We start from the raw sequence: 18,268 nt of genomic DNA, 5'->3' as shown, positions 1-18,268 counted from the left end.
CCACCACTCAACATTCAACATTCATAAAGCTCTCAACAATTTGCAAGGGAAGGTGCTTTAGCGACAAAGGAAGCTGTCCGAGAGCACGTCCCAAGGCAGCGGCAAGGCTCACGAGTCGGTAGTAAAAATGCCAACACACAGCCATAAAACTTGTCCTCCCTGCCTGCTGCCTTTCCAAAGAGGGTCTGCAGCGGTGCGTGGCACGATTTATGGGAACAGAGATGATGCTCCCCACATGAGTGTTAAGACCTGGTGTTGAGCAGAGGCACTCTGGTCTGCTACCTCAGCGCTCACGTTAGCAAGATCCTGGCACACCTATTAGCAGAGCTTTTTTCCCCCTTTAATCTCTCCCTTTTTAAAAAAATAAATAAATTTCATTTTAAAACACCTGCTTCCTCAGAAACATCAGCAACCTCAAAATTCATGACTCCACTGTGACTTCTGGGCGCTCTCAGTTGTCACCTGCAATTTCAGTGCAGCCCTGTCTGCGTGCAGGGCTGTAAAGCAGAAAGACATAAAAAGGCTGTTGTGTTTGGATTTTTTTTTTAATAGTGCAGAACATGCTCAAAAAAAAAAAAAAGTCACAGGAGGAGGATGCAGTGAAATACAAATACATCCACCACTCAACACCACGATTAGCTGTCATCAGTTAAGCAGCTTGCACAGAGGCAGACGTCCTGCTGCGAAGAAGTCTACTGGAGATGGAAAAGAGCAGCCTGGAGTATCATTGACTCCTGCTCTCCACACTTTCAGCAGTTACAGTGCCCAAACCAAGAGAAGGAAGGGGCAGGAAAAGGGGAAAGGGACTGGGAAGACAGAGCACAGAGAAATCCTAACTAAGCAGGAATTAGTGCTCACTGGCAGCAGTTATCAGCCACAGGTTTCTGCGTGGGACTGCTCCAGAGCCTTTCCCCGCAACCGAGCATGGAGAATGTACTTCATCTAACGGCACAGCTTTCTCCTCCCCGTGAACAACCGCCAGGTAAAGAGTAGTAAATAGTTAATCACAGGGTACAGATAAGACCATTACATGCAGGTACAGCTCAATGCCTTATTCACCAGGATTCAGAGGACAAAACCAGCAGAGGAGAAGGAAGGGAAAGGAGGAGAAATCTACGCTTCCTCAAAGAGCACTTTGATTTCATGGAAGATCAGCATTAGGACAAGGGTATGTGGTTTCCCTTTTAAGTAACCTTAAATAAAAACTTCAGCTTATACAGAGTAGCAATACTTGATCCTCCTGAGCTTTCTGCTGCAGATACACAGGTTACAAGCACAGCACAAATCTCTACCTGTTGCATCTGAAATGCTAGGAGCACCAAATAAAGAAACCAGGGCATGCTGCGCCCCATGAAAATAACTGGACAATGCAAGAATTTCCAACCCGATTTTAAGTCCATCATCTGCAAAACCCAGAACATCCGACCTCGGCTTAGAAATTTTCTGCCTGCATCCTCCCCCTGCGGCTCAGAAATAAGAAAATAGAGACTCCTAAAGCAGTCTCTTCGTAATTAATTTCTACTTTTGAAACAAATGGCAGAGGACATCTCCCAGCATGAGCACGCCTCGGTAAATCTCACCTACCAAATAGGAAATCCCCCACAAAACCAGGCTGTGTCCGATAGCATGGTTATCTGACGCGTAGAGGCCAAGTTAGCTGTTTTATTTTATCCCAGTGCCCTAGAATGATTTCTCCTTTGAATTTCCACCCGCTCTCCGTGTGGCCAGCGAAGCCCGGCTGGAGCCTTCACAGATGTCAGGAACAAACGGGTCAGCGGGCGCTGATAAAGCCGGGGAGGAGGCGGCCGGTGCCGCACGCCCGTTCCGAGCTACACCTCCCGGTCCCGCCGCTGCTCCCTGCCGTCCCGCTCGGGAAGGCAGAGGACTTCCCCGCCGCCGCCCCCCGCCCCCCGCCGCCGGGCTGCCCTGGGGCTTCCCGGGGAGCTTCTCCCGCTCCCACCGCCCCGCACCAGCGGTACCAGGCTTCTTCCCCGCGTCCCGCCCGGCAGCCGGGGAAGTTTGTTCCCGGGGCTGCGGGGACCCGCACTTACCCAGCACGAAGCAGAAGAACCGCCGCGGGAGCAGGGCCATCGCCGCCGCCGCCGCGCTCTACCCCGCGCAGCCAGCCCTCCCGCTCCCGGTCCCGGCGGGCTACCGGCGGCCCACGGGAAGGAGCGGGACGGCAGAACAGGATCCTCCTCGGATCCGGGGGGTCGAGGGGGGCGGCTCGGCGCCGGCGGCCCTCCTGCGCGCCAGGGGCGGGCCCCGGCCGGCACACCGCCCCGGGCCGCGGCCGCGCCTCCCTCCTCCCCCGGCCGGGCCGAGGGCGGCTGCCTTCTCCGCAGAGCAACGCCTTGCTTCGGCAGATGGCGGCACGACCGAAGGCAGGTAACCTTCCCGATGAGTTCAGCGGGCTTTAGCCGAAATCGTCGTGCCCGGCTGAGGAAGCGTTATCTCCCACCTCCTCACGCTGGAATGGGCAGGTGGGCGCCCAGGGACAGGTCAGGAGGAAGGCACCGAGGAATCCTTCTTTCTCACGCGTTTTCCTTAGCCCTCCTTCCATCTCCGCCAAAGGCACTTCTCTCTAGCCTAAGGCTGAAAGCCATCCCTTCCCTTTCTTTTTATAGCGCTGAATATGAACACAGAGCATGAAATGCAAGGAAAATAAATATTTTACAGGTTTGGTTGTGGGTTGTGTTTTTTTTTTTAACTGAGTGGAAAATCATTAACTGAGCTAGTACAGCTCCACCTACAGCTGATAGCTAAATTTTGGCCTCGTCTGAACATGAAAGTGCCTGCTTGGGCTCTTCAGGAGCACATTTGGGATTAGGATACGCCATTAGGAGGGTATCGTCCCAGTGGGCGAGGGCTCCAGCTGCAGGGAGGTCACTGCCCTACAAACTGGTTCTCCCACATTTTAAGAAGAACAAGAAACAAAACTCACATGAACAACGCGGCGTGCTAACTTCAATGTTTCACCTTGTACCCCTTTCTCTGCTTTCCCAAGAGAAACAAAACAGCTTGCATGCCAGAAAGCCAGTTCTATCCTAAACTATTAGTAACACCCGACTAATTACAGAATCAAGTCTGTGGAACACAAAGGGCAGCACTTGCTGTTAATAATGTGGCAGAGCAAAGCCTATGGCAGCTTTCATCCGGATGCAAACAGGAAAGAAACCAATGTTGAGGCCTCACCTGCAGCTTCAGGACCAAGTTTACAGTACTGGCTGTCAACGATGAGGCTGGGGCTCTGAAAGCGTAACGGACAGGGGTTCTGCTAAGAGAAGGAACGGATGAGATCTGAAAACAGCAAAACACCAACACAAATTTTTGAAGAGGGAATTTGAACCTTTATTTGCAGGTAAGTAAGGCTGCTATTTTCAGCAGCAAATGCAGCCGGGATCTAGAACGAAGTACAACAAAGAGACAGCGATGGACAGCAGCAATTACTACCTTGTCATGCTGTATCACAGCATGAGCCTGTCCACATCAATCAAGGATAATTCTCCTCGCCCTCTGACCAGACACATACACCTAAGCTGCCTTTCCTTCATTTACCAGAAGAGGATTTAAAATCTAGACCTCTTCTCTACAGTAACAACACAAGCAAAGATGAAAGACTGAATGCTCCCAGCGTTCTTCCTCCCCCTGTACCAACTCAAACCAAAAATCTCAGCAAGTGTGTCATTCCCACTATACCAGGCCATGGGACGCAAAAAAAGGATTTAGAAGCCCATCCTCTGCTTGCAGCAACAGAAGTGGAATATGAGACAACAAAATGCCATGTTCGGGGCGGGGGGATTAAAATCTAGGCTTCATCCTGAAGGAAATGTTTGGCCATACCACCGCTCTGCAGTCTGCAACACGCTTCTGAGTCAAAACTGACATGAGATGACTCCATTGCAGCACGGGATTACGTAACCACGTCCACCAGCACTGCCAGCTCCGAAGCCTGGTTTTCTAAAATGAAGCGCTCGCTGTCTCCCCCGTGCCTCCCTGGTATTCAAAGGATACATGGAATTTCTACAGACTATTCAGAATCAGATTATCTGGAAAGCACAAGCGTGTTGGCTATTTATTAACATCCTAGCAGCTACCACCATGCCTAAAATTAAGTGACATGCAAGAACGGGGGGTTGTGCACTTCAGCCTAGAAACACCCAGATGGTATTAGAGAAGTCTTGCTTCACTGAAGTGTGATCTTTCTACCTTAGAGAAACCTGCTGAAATGCTTGAACCAACTACAGGGAACAACAAAACCAGGAGGAATCACTGAATATCTGCATAAACAGAAAAACACCTCAAACTGACCTTCAGGTTATATTCTCTTGGATAAGACTGCATGTGATACAGTGATGCTACATGAGTTTTTAATAAGATCTGCTGAAATAAATCAAACAAAAACCACAGTACAATCTAGGAACAAGCTGGAGTATAGAAGTTGCAAAAATCTTCCAAAGGGAGATGATTGATTCTTCATAATCGGAAAGCCATCTACTTAAAAAGAAAAAAGAAAACAAAACACACACACAAAAAAGCAGCAGGTAAATTTTCCATGTACACATTCAAACTGAAATAAAAGGAACATCAGCAGTTTTAATACCTCCGAAAACCACTAGAATCTATAATAATTTTGCTATGTACTGCAGAAATACACAGGAGAGTGAGGTTTCCTAGCTTCAAGAATCACATGAAAGAAATGACTACAGTAAAATAAAATACATAATCTTTGTGCAACAAGTCGTATCTGGTGGTCATGTTTTTAATTAATTCAATTAATTCAAAATTAAGTTATCAAATCATCATTTAGGAGGACGTAGATTCTATGCATTTCTTTACATTTCTCAAAGCACTGTTTTAGTTAAGCTTCGATAAGACCCCTCTCCATTGGTCTTTTTTTAAATTTTTACTATGCAGATTATTAATTTCACAAAAAGCTCCAAGCATGGACATTTGGTACTGATAAAATTTAAGGAAAGAGCCATTTTTAATGCTGCACTGAATAACTTTTAGAGCATCATGATTCCTGTTAAGTGCTACCTACCATGAGGTTTAGAAAACAGAAAAAGGTTAAGCATGCTGCTCAGGTACATATGACAGCTGCTCACTAATGAGAATAAAAGGACTTTCCAGTCCAAAACCTAACTTCCCGTTTCTAATGAAGTTACTCCTTCAAAATTAACAAATATACAAGATCTACAAATATTCAGATATCCAACTCTGGGCTAAGTCAGCCAAAGAAAAAAAGCAAGATTATATCGTGCTTTACTTTAAAGCTTGAATTTAAGTTGTTATACATTAAATAGTATGCAATACAGCTTGACATAAGAGCATTATCCGTACAACTCCGGACATTCCATCAGCTTGCAAGAACATAAGGCTCCAAGGTGGTATTTCTCGGTGGACACTTACACTTCAGGAAAGTCGGAAGCTACACACATACCAGAATTAGTGTAGACGAGCTTTGAGCAGAATCATCTTTTCTTAAACATATTACATACTTGTTTCTTACTATGGAAAGATGAGAATTCTTTTGCCCCGTTACTTATTACCAACTTGACTATTTCACAGCTCCCTCATGATGAAAGTAAAAATTGTTATAAGTCTCTTTAGCAAAGCAACAGAAAAAAACCCACTATCATAGAAACAATCACGACTGTAAAGCCCACACACCATTTAAAAAAAAAAAAAAAAGTCACTTGACAAGGAAAGCACAACACATTTGAGGCTGTTAAAACCTTACTAACTGAAAATACTTTCAAGTGTAAAATTTATTTTTTAAATGAGTTTATATCCATATCTGCAGTCCTGTGGAAGTCAGTCTGTAGATTAATATGAAGACTTTGCTTTTTTAGATTTTATTTTGCTTCATAGAGGCATCTGTAAAAGCTCACAGGGCAGCCAAGTGCCAAACTAACAAACTTATGTTACAGTAATCCTTTCAAAAGGAACTCGGCCAAACATGCCTATTGGTTGAGATGCTTTCATCCTCTTCATCACTATGGGAAGTATGATCTTGTGCTGTATTCAAAATCCTATCCTATGTCTTTGTGTATTCAGCACAACCTACAGTCAGTCTTTCTGAAGAACTTTTCTAGTCACTGATATTACTTCCCAGAACAAGGACTATAAGCATCTGTTCGTATATTTAATGCATCTATGGAAACTCTTCTAGCCCAGGCTTCTGCTTCATCTTACTGTGCAGAATTGCTCTACTTCTGTTATAGTTCTACTATGTAATGCTCAGCTGTTCTGTTCAAGTTCAAGCTGTGTTATGGTTTACTCGTGCACTACAGTAACACATGCATAGGCACCTGACCCAAGAGAATTCAGTCTAAGCAACATTCAATGGGTGGGAAAGATACCTGGAGATATGCAAAACTATCGGCATAAATACTACTTGTCTTGGAAGAAGCGGTATCAATTAAAACCAAACTGACTCCTTGATATCCTCGAAACAGGAGCTTTGAAACCAAAACCAGAGCATTAAGAATTTGGTGCAGTTTGGAGAAGAAACACGACAGAAAAATAAATATCGTACAGATTGCGTTTGTGGGCAAAAGCAAAGCTGAAGCATTGCTAAGAACATATGGGGCAGTGGGGGAAACCTTGTAGTGGCACTGCTAGCAGCCCTAAAGCAAGCAGAATACCAAGCTTAGTAGGAAACTGAAACAAGCACCAACTCAAGGATGTCTCCTACAGGAGAATATATGTACACGTCCCTGGAATTCTGGGCTGTGGTTTTAGCATGTTCAGCTTGCTGCAGCTTCCTGCAGCATCCAGTGCTGTGTCATCATGCAAGATTTCCTTTAACATGAAAAAACTAAAAGACATACAATCTTACCCTTAGATTTCCAGTCCAGAACTGAATCTCATATATCAAACAGAAAACACCAATTTTTAAACCAAAACTGAGCCTATGCTGGGATTTCTTTATGAAATGCTACACAAGGACTGGCCATTAGGTGTCACCTTTGTAAAGAGTATGTGTGATGACGTTCTCCACTAAGTTAATCAATAAAACAGTTTGCATAATAAAACCCCCAGTACACCAAGTTTTATAGAGTGCGTAGAGCTAGCAAGCCAATCTGTTTACAGATGTTCTGCAAAACAGCTAACAATCCTTAGAAACCATCGTTTCAGTGGATTCGTTCAGGTACTTGCAGAGCTTTATACTAAATTACTCACTAACCTAGTCAGGCTAGACAGCTACACAAATTCAAGTGGTTTTATTTCAATATACTTCTGTAGGCTAGAATACTCACTTATTTACATTGCTTTTCCCACCCACAACTGGGCATTGATTTCCTCAGAATGACAGAGGTCCTTTCTGCAATAGAATTGATGGACAAGCCACTTAGGATACCTTTGTTGTTTCTCCTCACCTCCAGCAGAGCATCCACAATTTTGTCTCTATGTGAATAAAAGAAATAACTGTTTAGATCACATTTTATGCAACACATTTAACACTTATTTACCACGGATATTGGATCCATTACAAATCAGGGCAGAAACGAAATCCAAATACTCTCACCTGCTAGCCTCTGGATGAATTTCTTGAAGTTTCTTCATTAACTTGGTAAAGCTGCTCAAGTTCAACGTATTAGGAGAAATAAAGGCATCATATGAATTAGTGGAGAAAGGAGCAGATGTTTTCTGCAGGCAATTTTCTCCAGTATCCTAGAATTGCATCAAAATAAGTAAAAAGTGAATGGGTTAAGTACTGTACAAGTAATACAGCATATCTTTACTACTAACAAATATTCCTGTTATGGAAAAAGAAAAAATGACAGATACAGATTCAGATCAATAAATTATTCTAATACAACCAGCCATATTACCCAACCTGTAAATTAGAAATAAAACTGCTACATGCATTTATGTATAACTGACATTCCTGCTACTTTAAATTAATCTGATTTATATTTCCCAGAGGACTAGCATATTTAAAGTTAAATCCCCAAAGGCAGCATATCTATATAGTTTATGAGAGCAACACCAGCAATTACTAACTGTGCCTTATCCTCCCAGGACCAACCTGATCGAATACAAAATACTGTATTTATACACAGATGTTCCTTAGATGTATATTTAAAAAGACTCGAGTTTCCCCTCCAGTATCCCAAAATCTTTCTGGTATAAAATCACAAGATAGTCACATAAAAAAAGTGTTAGAAATGGAAACTCAAAAAGAGGAGAAAAGCAAGATGAAAAATCTAGTGCAAATGGCTAGGTTCCCAACTGGCTTAGGATTAAGAAAAAAAGATGGAATATCACAATTTGATGGAGGGGCAAATGAATAGTGCTCTCACTCTTCTGCAGCATGCCAGAAATTTATTACTGACACATAACATGATTTCCTATCCTAACATTATTCTCTATATATTAAATGTAACATGTTATGGGACAAGAAGTTTTGAGGCTCTTAATCTGCCATATGAAGGAGCCTTAGTAATAATTATTTACCTTTTGATTAACTCCAAGCAAATAATGTACCGAATCTTCAGTAGATGATTTCAGACCAGTGCACTCTGTTTCTGAATGTATTTGTGTAGAGCAAGAAATTTCTGAAGAAGTTATGGGAAGGAGATGCATTTTCTCAGAAGCAGAGGTGGCGTCAGGTGCTTTCACAGAATTGGAGGCTGAAGCGACTGTTTTGTCTTGATGATTTCTTTGACTGTTATCAACAGGTTGGTTTTCATCCCAAAGCTTATTTGTAAGTACTTGGGAAACGAAATATTTATTCTGTGATGAAGTATCTACAAGTTCAACACTTACTGGTTTTCCTTTTATTTTTTTCTGGTTCATTTCCTCTACAGCTAACTTTGCTTTATTAGTGTCTTTAAAGGAAAGAAATGTGTATCTAAGGCATAAAAAGAAAAAAAAAAAAGAAAAAAAAAAGGAAACTAATTAAAACACATGATGGTTCCCATCTTCTGAATATTAACTGTATCTCCATTAAACTCCACAGAACGAACATTTCTGACTGCTTAACTTCTCATGAGAAGCTGTCTGGAATGACAAGTTTCTGTCAACCTATCTGTAGCTACATTAATTACTGAAACAAATTAAAGAACAACTCCCTCCTCTCTCCCATCATTCACTTACTTTGACAGAAAAAAGTCTGAAACAAGTAAAACTTATATTAATATACCTGTAGTTACTAGAATCCACAGAGGTAAGAGTGTCAGAAATTTGATACTTCTGGAGATGTGATCTTAAATCACCCTACAAAACAGAAGCATATTTGATTGCAAATGTATAGTGTGAAAGAATTCAGAGAAAAGGCAAAACTATACTACTACTATGTAAAGTAAGAACAGGCATACCTCTGACACTGAGGAATTTAGGCCACCAACACGGATAAAAGAACACTCATTTCCACTCTCCATTATCTTCACTTCTAATAATAAACATAAGCAAACAAAGTGTTACTAACTATTCTTGTTTCAGTTCAAGATAACATCTTCTCTGTAGATTTCAGAAAGCGTAGATAGAAAATCTTTAAAAAAACCTAAAAGAATGAAGAGGTATTCTAACAGAAAATGAGCATCCTGAGAAGCAGAACAGTTCAGTTCATGAAGTCTCTTTTCTCTGAGTATTTCCTAAGGTTTGAAAAAGCAGAAGAGGTACAGCCAGAGAAAACACTGGTCTGAACTAACAGGTACCAGTGCTAAAGCATGGGTACTGAACTGTGAGTGCCCACCATGGAGCACAAAAACTCTCTGCTTTCAACACCCTGGGACTTCTAACCATGCCCATCACCAGGACACAAGTCTCCAAACATAGACCATTCCCAGCTATCTCTTAAGAAGCCAGTATGGGGAAGGAAGCAGGAAGAGAAGGAAGAGAAAAAAAGAAAGATTTAGAGCTACATGATTGGCTGGACTAAATTGAGTTTAACCGCTTTAGGTCAAGTTTTCAAGGAAAAACATGGATGAAAAGAGCTGAACATCTGCACAAGCATTCACTGCAAGTCAATGAAAAAATAAGTCTGAAAACCCAGCTAGCATTTTTCCAAGTTTACTTATGCTTGTAGAAGGAATAGAATACTCAAATAATAAACACCATTATTAGGTATGGCAGCTTAAAGCACACAACCTCACCTCTTAAATCAACTGTGTCTTGTTTTTCTTGTTGTTTTTTTGTTTCTTCAGATATTACTGAAAAATCTGCTACTGTCAACTCCTCTTTAGCATCAAACCAGTATTCATTCCTTTCTTCAGTTTTCACACAGCCTTGACAGTTGAAATAGATTTCAGTGTGTTAGAATTCAGACTGTGGTATGTCATATGAATGAGCACCAAATTTCTGTGTGCTTAAGAGGATTCCATCTACCTACATGACTTGGTACTACATTACAAAGAGGTAACACATAGTAGTTTTTACTTCTGATTTAAGCAGCAAATTTTTTTTTTTCCAAGATGTAAAATATAACATAGAGCTGTTACAATGTTAAGCACTCCATCACAGAAAGGACAGTTGAGTATCCATATATATGTTTTATACAGGGTTTGGGTTTTTTTCCAACAAGTTAACTAACAAACAATACAGTATTTGTACTGGAAGCAGATTGCTTACCACATTCCATGTCCTGATTTTTATGTTGTTCTTCAAATGTCTTGGAGGAAGTACAGTCACTTGGCTGACAGCCACCAGTTAAACATACAGTTTGTGGATTGTCCTACAAACATGTTTCAGTTACGTCGTAGCACTTGCACCTGATTATACATTATTTTTCTGAGCTTCAGGATATTAAATGATTAAACAGGTAAATTTTAAAAAGTTAACCTACTGATCATCTTCAAGAACCCCCAAGTTATTTCATTTTGAAAGGACGATCAAAATTTTGGTCACATGAGCTGCATTTGCAATTACTGGCAGAGAATCCCACTTCGAGCCGTGAAGATGGTGATTGTATTTACATATACCTAAGAGAAGACTATGCTTCACAACATAATGTCTAGAAAAGAAGTAGTCGTCCGTACCAGCTTGACAGAACTTTTCCTTTCTTGCAGTTTTGGTACTTCAAAGTCAGCTTTTCTTGTGCCTGAAACAGAACTAAAACAGATCCAAGAATTTCATACAAAATAGGGCACAATGATTTAAAATTTTACAATGATACCGAGTACTCTGAAATATTAATTTAAATAAATTATCACAGTAAATAAATAGAATGTGCTTAATAACTCTTAGCTTAAAATGAGAAGAAAAGATTTTTGATACCTGTATTTTATAAATGCATTGGTTGCAACCTGAAACATAAAGCTGTGTTCTAGGCTTATGTTAGGCTGCTTTTCCTTTATACCTAGATGGCTTTCTGTGTGATGTTCTGATATATATCTTCACAATTTGTAATCTCTGTGCAATTTTTGATTCGTTTTACTAATACTTAACAAGAAATTTGAAAAAGATCTCTGATTGTTTACATGATGCAGTTAAAATTTCTTGCCAAATTTGTTTTGATCTCCACTTACATAAAGTAACTGCACATGGTTCTTGAACATGCAGTACCATGTCCGCCAGAAATATGAAGTAATTTTTTTATCATTCTCCATAACTGAATGATAATCTTAGCAGAAACAGCTGCTTATATGCCTAAGATTATTGATGTTGGCAGCGAAGCCTTTTTGTTTTGGTGGGGTTTTTGTGGGTTCTTTTTGTTTGTTTGTTTTTGGTTTGGTTTGTGTTTTTTTGTTTTGGGGGTTTTTGGTTGGTTGGTTGGTTGTTTTAAGACAGAGAGCATTAAGATCAGAGACATAGGTTTTACTAGTGAAAGTAGGGAACCAGGAAAATTACCTGTAAATTGAACACTTCTGCTATAAAGATAGTAAAAATACAACTCCATAGTTTGCATGCTAGAACACTACAGAGTAAAAATTTCCTTTAAATAAAATCACTGTACCCAAATTGCTATGCTAGTCTTTCAGCTAAACAGTTTGGAGCAATAAGATACATCCTGAAATAAAGAAATTCTAAGTTTAACATCTTTTAAACTCAGTTCTCATTTATTTTGAGCTTTACTAAAAACCACAAATGAGGACTACTTACTCATAGCAAAGATCCTCTCTGAACAACTGTAAAAAAAAAAAAGATTTGTCTTAATTTTCTTAAGAAAACAATTTTTATTAAAAACAAAAAGCAATTAAGAAATTACCTTGCAGGGGACATAAGAAGAAGAGATTGGGAACAACTTCATCTCAACTGATAGTGGTGGAAGCACATGTAAAGGTATGCCCATTTTTATTTTCATTCTCATACTGCTGTAATTCTTTTTTACCTCTTGCAAAACCAACATGAGAGATGAACGTAATTCAGCATTTCCATTACATCTGTTAAAATGCGTATAAGAAAATAAGATCCACTTAGACAGACATTTCATTTATTTTGCTGCTTCCAGAACCACCCAAACATTTTACAGTGTTTAAAGACTCCTCCACTTTGCACAAGAACATGAGCTCACTCCTAACATGCACAGTAGCTCTCTGGAGCCATACTCTGTTTCACAGCATTACACCCTGCTCTCTTGAACCCTCTCCTAAGCTACGGAGCAGACACTATAGTAATGAGGTTTTATAGCTATCCATGGCACAGTAAAGTGTTCAGAGGAAGGACTTCTTGGTTGAATTCCAGGTTCGTTACAGGGCGTATGCTTTATCAGCTAGAGACTCTGCAATCGCTACCCTCTTCCTGCCTCACCTCTTAACAATTCTGCACCCTCTCTTTCTTCTTTACCACCTCCTCCCCAGCTCCCCCTCTGCATCTTCTCCACTCCTGAATGGATTCTCTGTACTACTCCTTCTGTACTTTTCCTCCTGTACAGAAGTACATTCCTGGAAACAAACTGTATTTTGCTGGGTCTGTGAATGCTACAGAAGATTTTAAGCTGAAAATAAGACTTGGCAGTTACGAGAACGTAAACTCCTTTGGACAACAATACTAACTATAAACACTATTACAAGCTATGGATAGCATACATCAGTAACATTTAGCAGTTAATGCCTTTTAACCCAGTTATCCATTTCATTTAAAAGGACACTAAAGTACGTGCCTGCCAAAACCTGTGTTTTCCTCCAAAGCCAGTTTGTAAATCTTCAAGCAGTGCTGATAACACATCTGATAATGAATGTTTAGAATCTGCAATTCTGCTTCAATTGCTCTCTGCAGTATTTTTTGACAGTAGCTTGATGTAGAATTCTTCACCGCTTGTTTGTCAAGGGGTACCGGCCTTTAAAATAATAATAAACAAAATCTTGAACACTTGAACCAATATTTTACATTCATTATGTTTTATTTTGAAACAAGTAGCTTTCCAGAAGCTATTTCTGATACTATTTAAGGAAAAAAAGAGAAGAAAATTTAATCAGTTCCTCCTATTTACTGCACAGCAAAAATGATGTCTTACAGCAGCTTTCACATTATCATCAGCCTTAAATGAGGGGTGGGAACTGCACAAGCACCATAATCATTTCTATCCAAAAACTGCAGTTGTAAGAACAAAAAGCAACTTAGCAACTCTGTTGATCTACAGAGACACCTATTTGTGTCCACAGTCACAGAGTAATCTAGGTTGGAAAGGATCTTTGGAGGTCTGCAATACAAATCTCTGTTCAAAGCAGGGCTAACTTCAAAATTAGCTCAGGGTCTTAGCCAGTCCAGCTTTGTTGCTGGGTTCAGGGTTTTTTTGTTTGTTTTAAATCTCCAAGAAAGTAGACAGTACCAATACTACTCTCACTGTAAGAAACTTTTTCTCACACCCACTTAGAATTCCCTCCACTCTAACCGCTGGCTCTTGCCCTTTCAAAACACACCTCTGCAAAGAATTTGACACAGTCTTCTCTGCAAGCCACCAACTGATTGCCAAGAACTGCAGGGAGGTTCCCCACCTCCCCAGCCTTCCCTTCCCCTGGCTGACCAAACCCAGTTCCCTCAGCTCTCCCCACACACCAGGTGCTCCACCAGCTCCCCTCACCATCTCTGGGGCCGTCTGGTGGGCTTTCCGCAGTCTGCCAAGCTCTTTCTTGCACTATAAGGCCCACAGCTGGAGATACCTTTGCAGATACAACCTCAGGAGCACCAAACCGAGAAGAATCAACACTGCCCTCCCTCCATCTGCTGGCTGCACTCTTGCTAATGCAGCCCCAGGATGCGGTTTCCCTTCTTTCCCATATGGGAGCACTGCTGACTTACACTCGACTTGTTTTGGGTAGTCTGCAACTGCAACCCGAGGCTGCTTTGGTCTTTGTTCAACTTCAGATCTTCCGTTCATTCTTCTCACTTACCCAGGTCCCTTCCTACCCTCCAGTGCAGGAACCGCTGCCCAGCAATTTTTTAATGCCATCAGTTTTGCTAAGTCACAGACAACCTTTCAATCATGAAAAGAATCTTATCCAGCACCTAGAATTCCAAACCAAGAACAATTCGTGACCCACCTGTCAGTGCTTATCTTTAAATCACTGCTACACAGCTCATTTTTTGATTCCCACTGTTCCTAAACAAAAAACATTTTAAAAAGTTACAGATTAACATTTGTATAGACAAGCTCAGAGCAACTTTGAGTTAAAAGTGTTCTATATATCAAAATTGTTTGGTTGTGCTTTCTTTTTTTTTTTTTTTTCTCAAATTACCTGAATTTGTGAACTTCTTTCAGCTGTTGCAGTATTGCCATCTGAACGTTTTTCCAGTGTGTCCATAAGCTGCAATGAAATTTCCTCTGTGCTACCAGCTCCACATGACCAGTCTGTATTGCAAGCAACGTCTGCACACCTTTTACGGCACCATCCCGTGGGTCGAGATTTGTTCATCATTGTTATCTCTGTATTAGTAGCCCTGGACGAGAGACAAACCTGAGCACTAGTACTTCTGCTTGTTGTAAAGCAAGCTCTAAAATCAGAACTCGCATCAATAGCCTGGTTAACCATAGAGTCACTGGTAACATTTTTCAAGGTTTCACGATGCTCCGAGTTCAGACAGCTGGTATTTCCATGGGAGGATTTATCTGCAACTTCCACCCCCAAAAAGGGGTTCTTGCTAGAGAGAATTGCAGAGACTGGAAATTGGGTTTCAGCATCCTTTGCAGTGCAGTCAAGGCAGCTGGTACCAAGTGCACACATACCAGATTCTTCACAACTGTAGAAATCAGAATCCCCTGCACGTTTGCAAAATTGCATGGCTACTGCAGGGGCCCTTTCCCTTGCTGACAGTAAAGGATTGTCTTGCTTCACTGAGACACTGTGAATGTGTCGATCATTCTTTTCAGACACTTCTTTGCTTGTAGCGATTTGGGGTGGCAGTATGCTGTCCATCAGTAGTATGTCATTCACCTCTCCATTTTCTAAACTGCCACATACAAGCCGATTTGGACAGACCCTTTCTCTATTCCCACATGAATGACTTTCAAGTATACTTCCACAAACAACACTATGATACTCTGTTTGCTCTTCCTGATGATCATAATTCATGCCATTGCAATCTGGCAGAGACAGAGAGTCCTGAAGCCGGTGGGGAAGCTCTGGCATAGTTGCTTCTGGGCAGGTCTGGTCACCTACACCATACTCAGAAGCAGAACAATCTTCTGACACACCAATGAGATTTTGTTTCTGTGTGACTGCACCGCCTGGAACTTCATGACCTGGATCTATCAGCTTTAAGGTTTCGATTCCTATAGTTTCCCTTTGCTCAGAAAACTCACTTGAGCTATTCCTATCATCAAAATCTTGTTCGTGAGCACTGAGATACTCCAGCTGTGAATCTTCACCTAAATGGCTTTGTCTGCAATCATCACACACCCCGCAATTAAAGTGCATATTGTCACATGCTCTTACCAACATATCAGCTTCTTTCTTGCTTTCATCCACCTGTGCACAGCAAATTCTCATTCTCTCTTTAGTATACATTTCAATGTCTGCATCTAAAGATGAACTTAAATAAGGTAAGCTTTCCTCTGACAACTTTAATTCTGAAACATTGGCAGAATGTGCCTGGTCAAAACCAGACTGGTTAGCTCCTACTGCAATGTCTCTGACAAGTGTGTGCTCAGCTTCCTCAGAACAAGAAAAAAGATGGGAGGTCTGACTGAAGCATCTCGTTTCGCTTTTAACATTGCCGTTCTTTTCTAATTCCATGGTACAAACACTTAAGCCCTCCTCCTCAGAAGTAATCTACACAACTCACTTCCACTGCAACCTCTCCAAGTCAATGGCTTGTCTCTTCTTATCAGTGTCTAACCTTAATAAAAATTAAGAGAAGTTTGAGATATGTCATAATATACAAGAGGACATTACTGTTTAAAAAATACATTAAATTAACCATCTTATTTTCACTTACTGCATGCTAGTATAGAAGCTAGGAATTATACGGTATGTTCTCAAGGAAATCCTAAGAGCTCACAGAAGGCTGTTAAAATAATTTGCCATTCTCGTTCATGTCATTTCAATTGTGTAAAAGCATCCTCAGAGAACAATCAACCCTATTTCCTTACACTCTTGGGCAAGGTTTCCATCCTCTAACCACTGAAGCATTTCTTGGCTGAATCATCAGAACCCCTGTTGATACACAGCAATCTATTCACATCATACCCTAATGTCAAGACAGCACAGAAGGTGTTTAGATGCACGTACTGACTCTGAAAGTCAAGATGCTAATGGTCATGGATTCAGTGGCCACAAACTGACCTCACATCGTTCCTCATTGTATACTGGCCGGTAAACACTCCTTGCCACAGAAAGCTTGCAGCTTCTCGATCCATGACCAGTATATTTACTGTAAGGAACATCTTTCAGTCCAGGAGCTATAACAATTTTTAAAACTACTTCAGTGAGTGAAGGGGTGAACTTAGAACCCTGTGCCTCCCGAGAACTAAAAACCCTTCAGGCATTGGACAAAAGGGAAATGAACGCATATTCCTTTTAATTCTGGGGAAGCAAGAAGAAATGGTTACTAAGCACAGAAAACCTGAGAATCTTTACAGCCAGGAAGTATAAGTCATAAAGGAAAACAGGAAGACAGTTTCTTGGATCAGAGCGCTTCTTTTAGCAACTGTAGAAAGCTGGACCATACAGCAAAGCAAAGCAGTACTCCTGCTCTGGACTTGCAACAAACCTAGTTTCATAGCATGAACGAAAAGCAGAGAAAGAGCATGTAGGGATGGAAGATGCTCTTTGTGAAGCTTGTTTCTTATAAATAGTTGTCAGTTCTTCTCTGCCTTTCCCCAGAAGCTTATAATGAAGAGAGGGACTCATACAAACATTACACATACTTCTCAGTTAGGTATGTGCTTTAAGCTACTGAAATGAAATGTAACAATTTTATAGTATAGTCACAGGTCTCTAACCCAACTATAATCTTATATAAAGCACAGCAAAATACAGTCCTGTCTGTAAGTCTTCCCCCTGTGAGAGCACGCAGACCAACCAACAGGCCCATAAGCTGGGTTTCACATGCTTCTAAACACACAAGTCACTGGTTCATCCTCCAGAGAAGGCTTCCAGCATGGTGAAACACAGTCTGTAAGGAACCGAGTGAATCATAGAATCATTTAGGTTGGAAAAGACCTTCAAGATCATTGAGCCCAACCATCATCCATGCCCACTAAACCATGTTATGGAGTACCCCATCCACGCGCTTTTTGATTACCTCCAGGGATGGTGACTCAACCACTTCCCTGGGGAGCCTATTTCAATGTCTGACAACCCTCTCGGTAAAGAAATTTTTCCTAATATCTAACCTAAATCTCCCTTGCTACAACTTGAGGCCATTTCTTCTTGTCCTATCTCCAGCCACCTGACAGAAGAGACCAGCACCCACCTCACTACAACCCCCCTTTCAGGTAGTTGTAGAGAGCTATAAGGTCTCCCCTCAACCTCCTCTTCTCTAAACTAAACAACCCCAGTTCCCTCAGCCGCTCCTCATAAGACTTGTGCTCCAGGCCCCTCACCAACTTGGTTGCCCTTCTCTGGACGTGCTCCAGCAACTCAATGTCCTTCCTGTAGTGAGGGGCCCAAAACTGAACACAGTACTCGAGGTGCGGCCTCACCAGTGCCCAGTACAGGGGAACAATCACTTCCCTGCTCCTGCTGGCCACACTATTTCTGATACAGGCCAGGATGCCATTGGCCTTCTTGGCCACCTGGGCACGCTGCTGGCTCATATTCAGCCGGCGGTCAGCCAGCACGCCCAGGTCTTTCTCTGCCGGGCAGCTTTCCAGCCACTCTTCCCCAAGCCTGTAGCGCTGCATGGGGTTGCCGTGACCAAAGTGCAGGACCCGGCA

The 18,268-nt window shown here is 41.6% G+C and overlaps 2 protein-coding genes across 2 annotated transcripts in view; both read right to left on the bottom strand.

The window, feature by feature from the left end:
• Positions 1–2,141, bottom strand: part of RAMP1 (receptor activity modifying protein 1) — a 29,842-nt gene extending 27,701 nt beyond the window's left edge. The window contains exon 1 of the mRNA XM_049802245.1: positions 2,052–2,141. Coding sequence (XP_049658202.1) covers positions 2,052–2,091 — 40 coding nt within the window. The 5' untranslated portion in view covers positions 2,092–2,141. The remainder of the gene's footprint in view (positions 1–2,051) is intronic.
• A 275-nt stretch (positions 2,142–2,416) lies between these two features.
• Positions 2,417–16,124, bottom strand: RBM44 (RNA binding motif protein 44). Its single transcript, XM_049816920.1, is given in 20 exon segments — positions 2,417–2,470; positions 3,196–3,250; positions 3,918–3,996; positions 7,274–7,413; positions 7,535–7,680; positions 8,467–8,863; positions 9,155–9,228; positions 9,330–9,403; positions 10,107–10,238; positions 10,582–10,684; positions 10,989–11,061; positions 11,478–11,517; positions 11,762–11,769; positions 12,052–12,077; positions 12,158–12,332; positions 13,052–13,228; positions 14,433–14,491; positions 14,628–15,174; positions 15,176–15,240; positions 15,243–16,124. Coding segments are annotated over 20 exon segments (3,306 nt in total).
• Positions 16,125–18,268: the final 2,144 nt, after the last annotated feature.

Source organism: Accipiter gentilis, chromosome 1, assembly GCF_929443795.1.
Source record: "Accipiter gentilis chromosome 1, bAccGen1.1, whole genome shotgun sequence".
NCBI lineage: Eukaryota > Metazoa > Chordata > Aves > Accipitriformes > Accipitridae > Astur > Astur gentilis.
The sequence above is the reverse complement of the archived record's forward strand: the minus strand, read 5'-3'. Positions and strand labels throughout refer to the sequence as shown.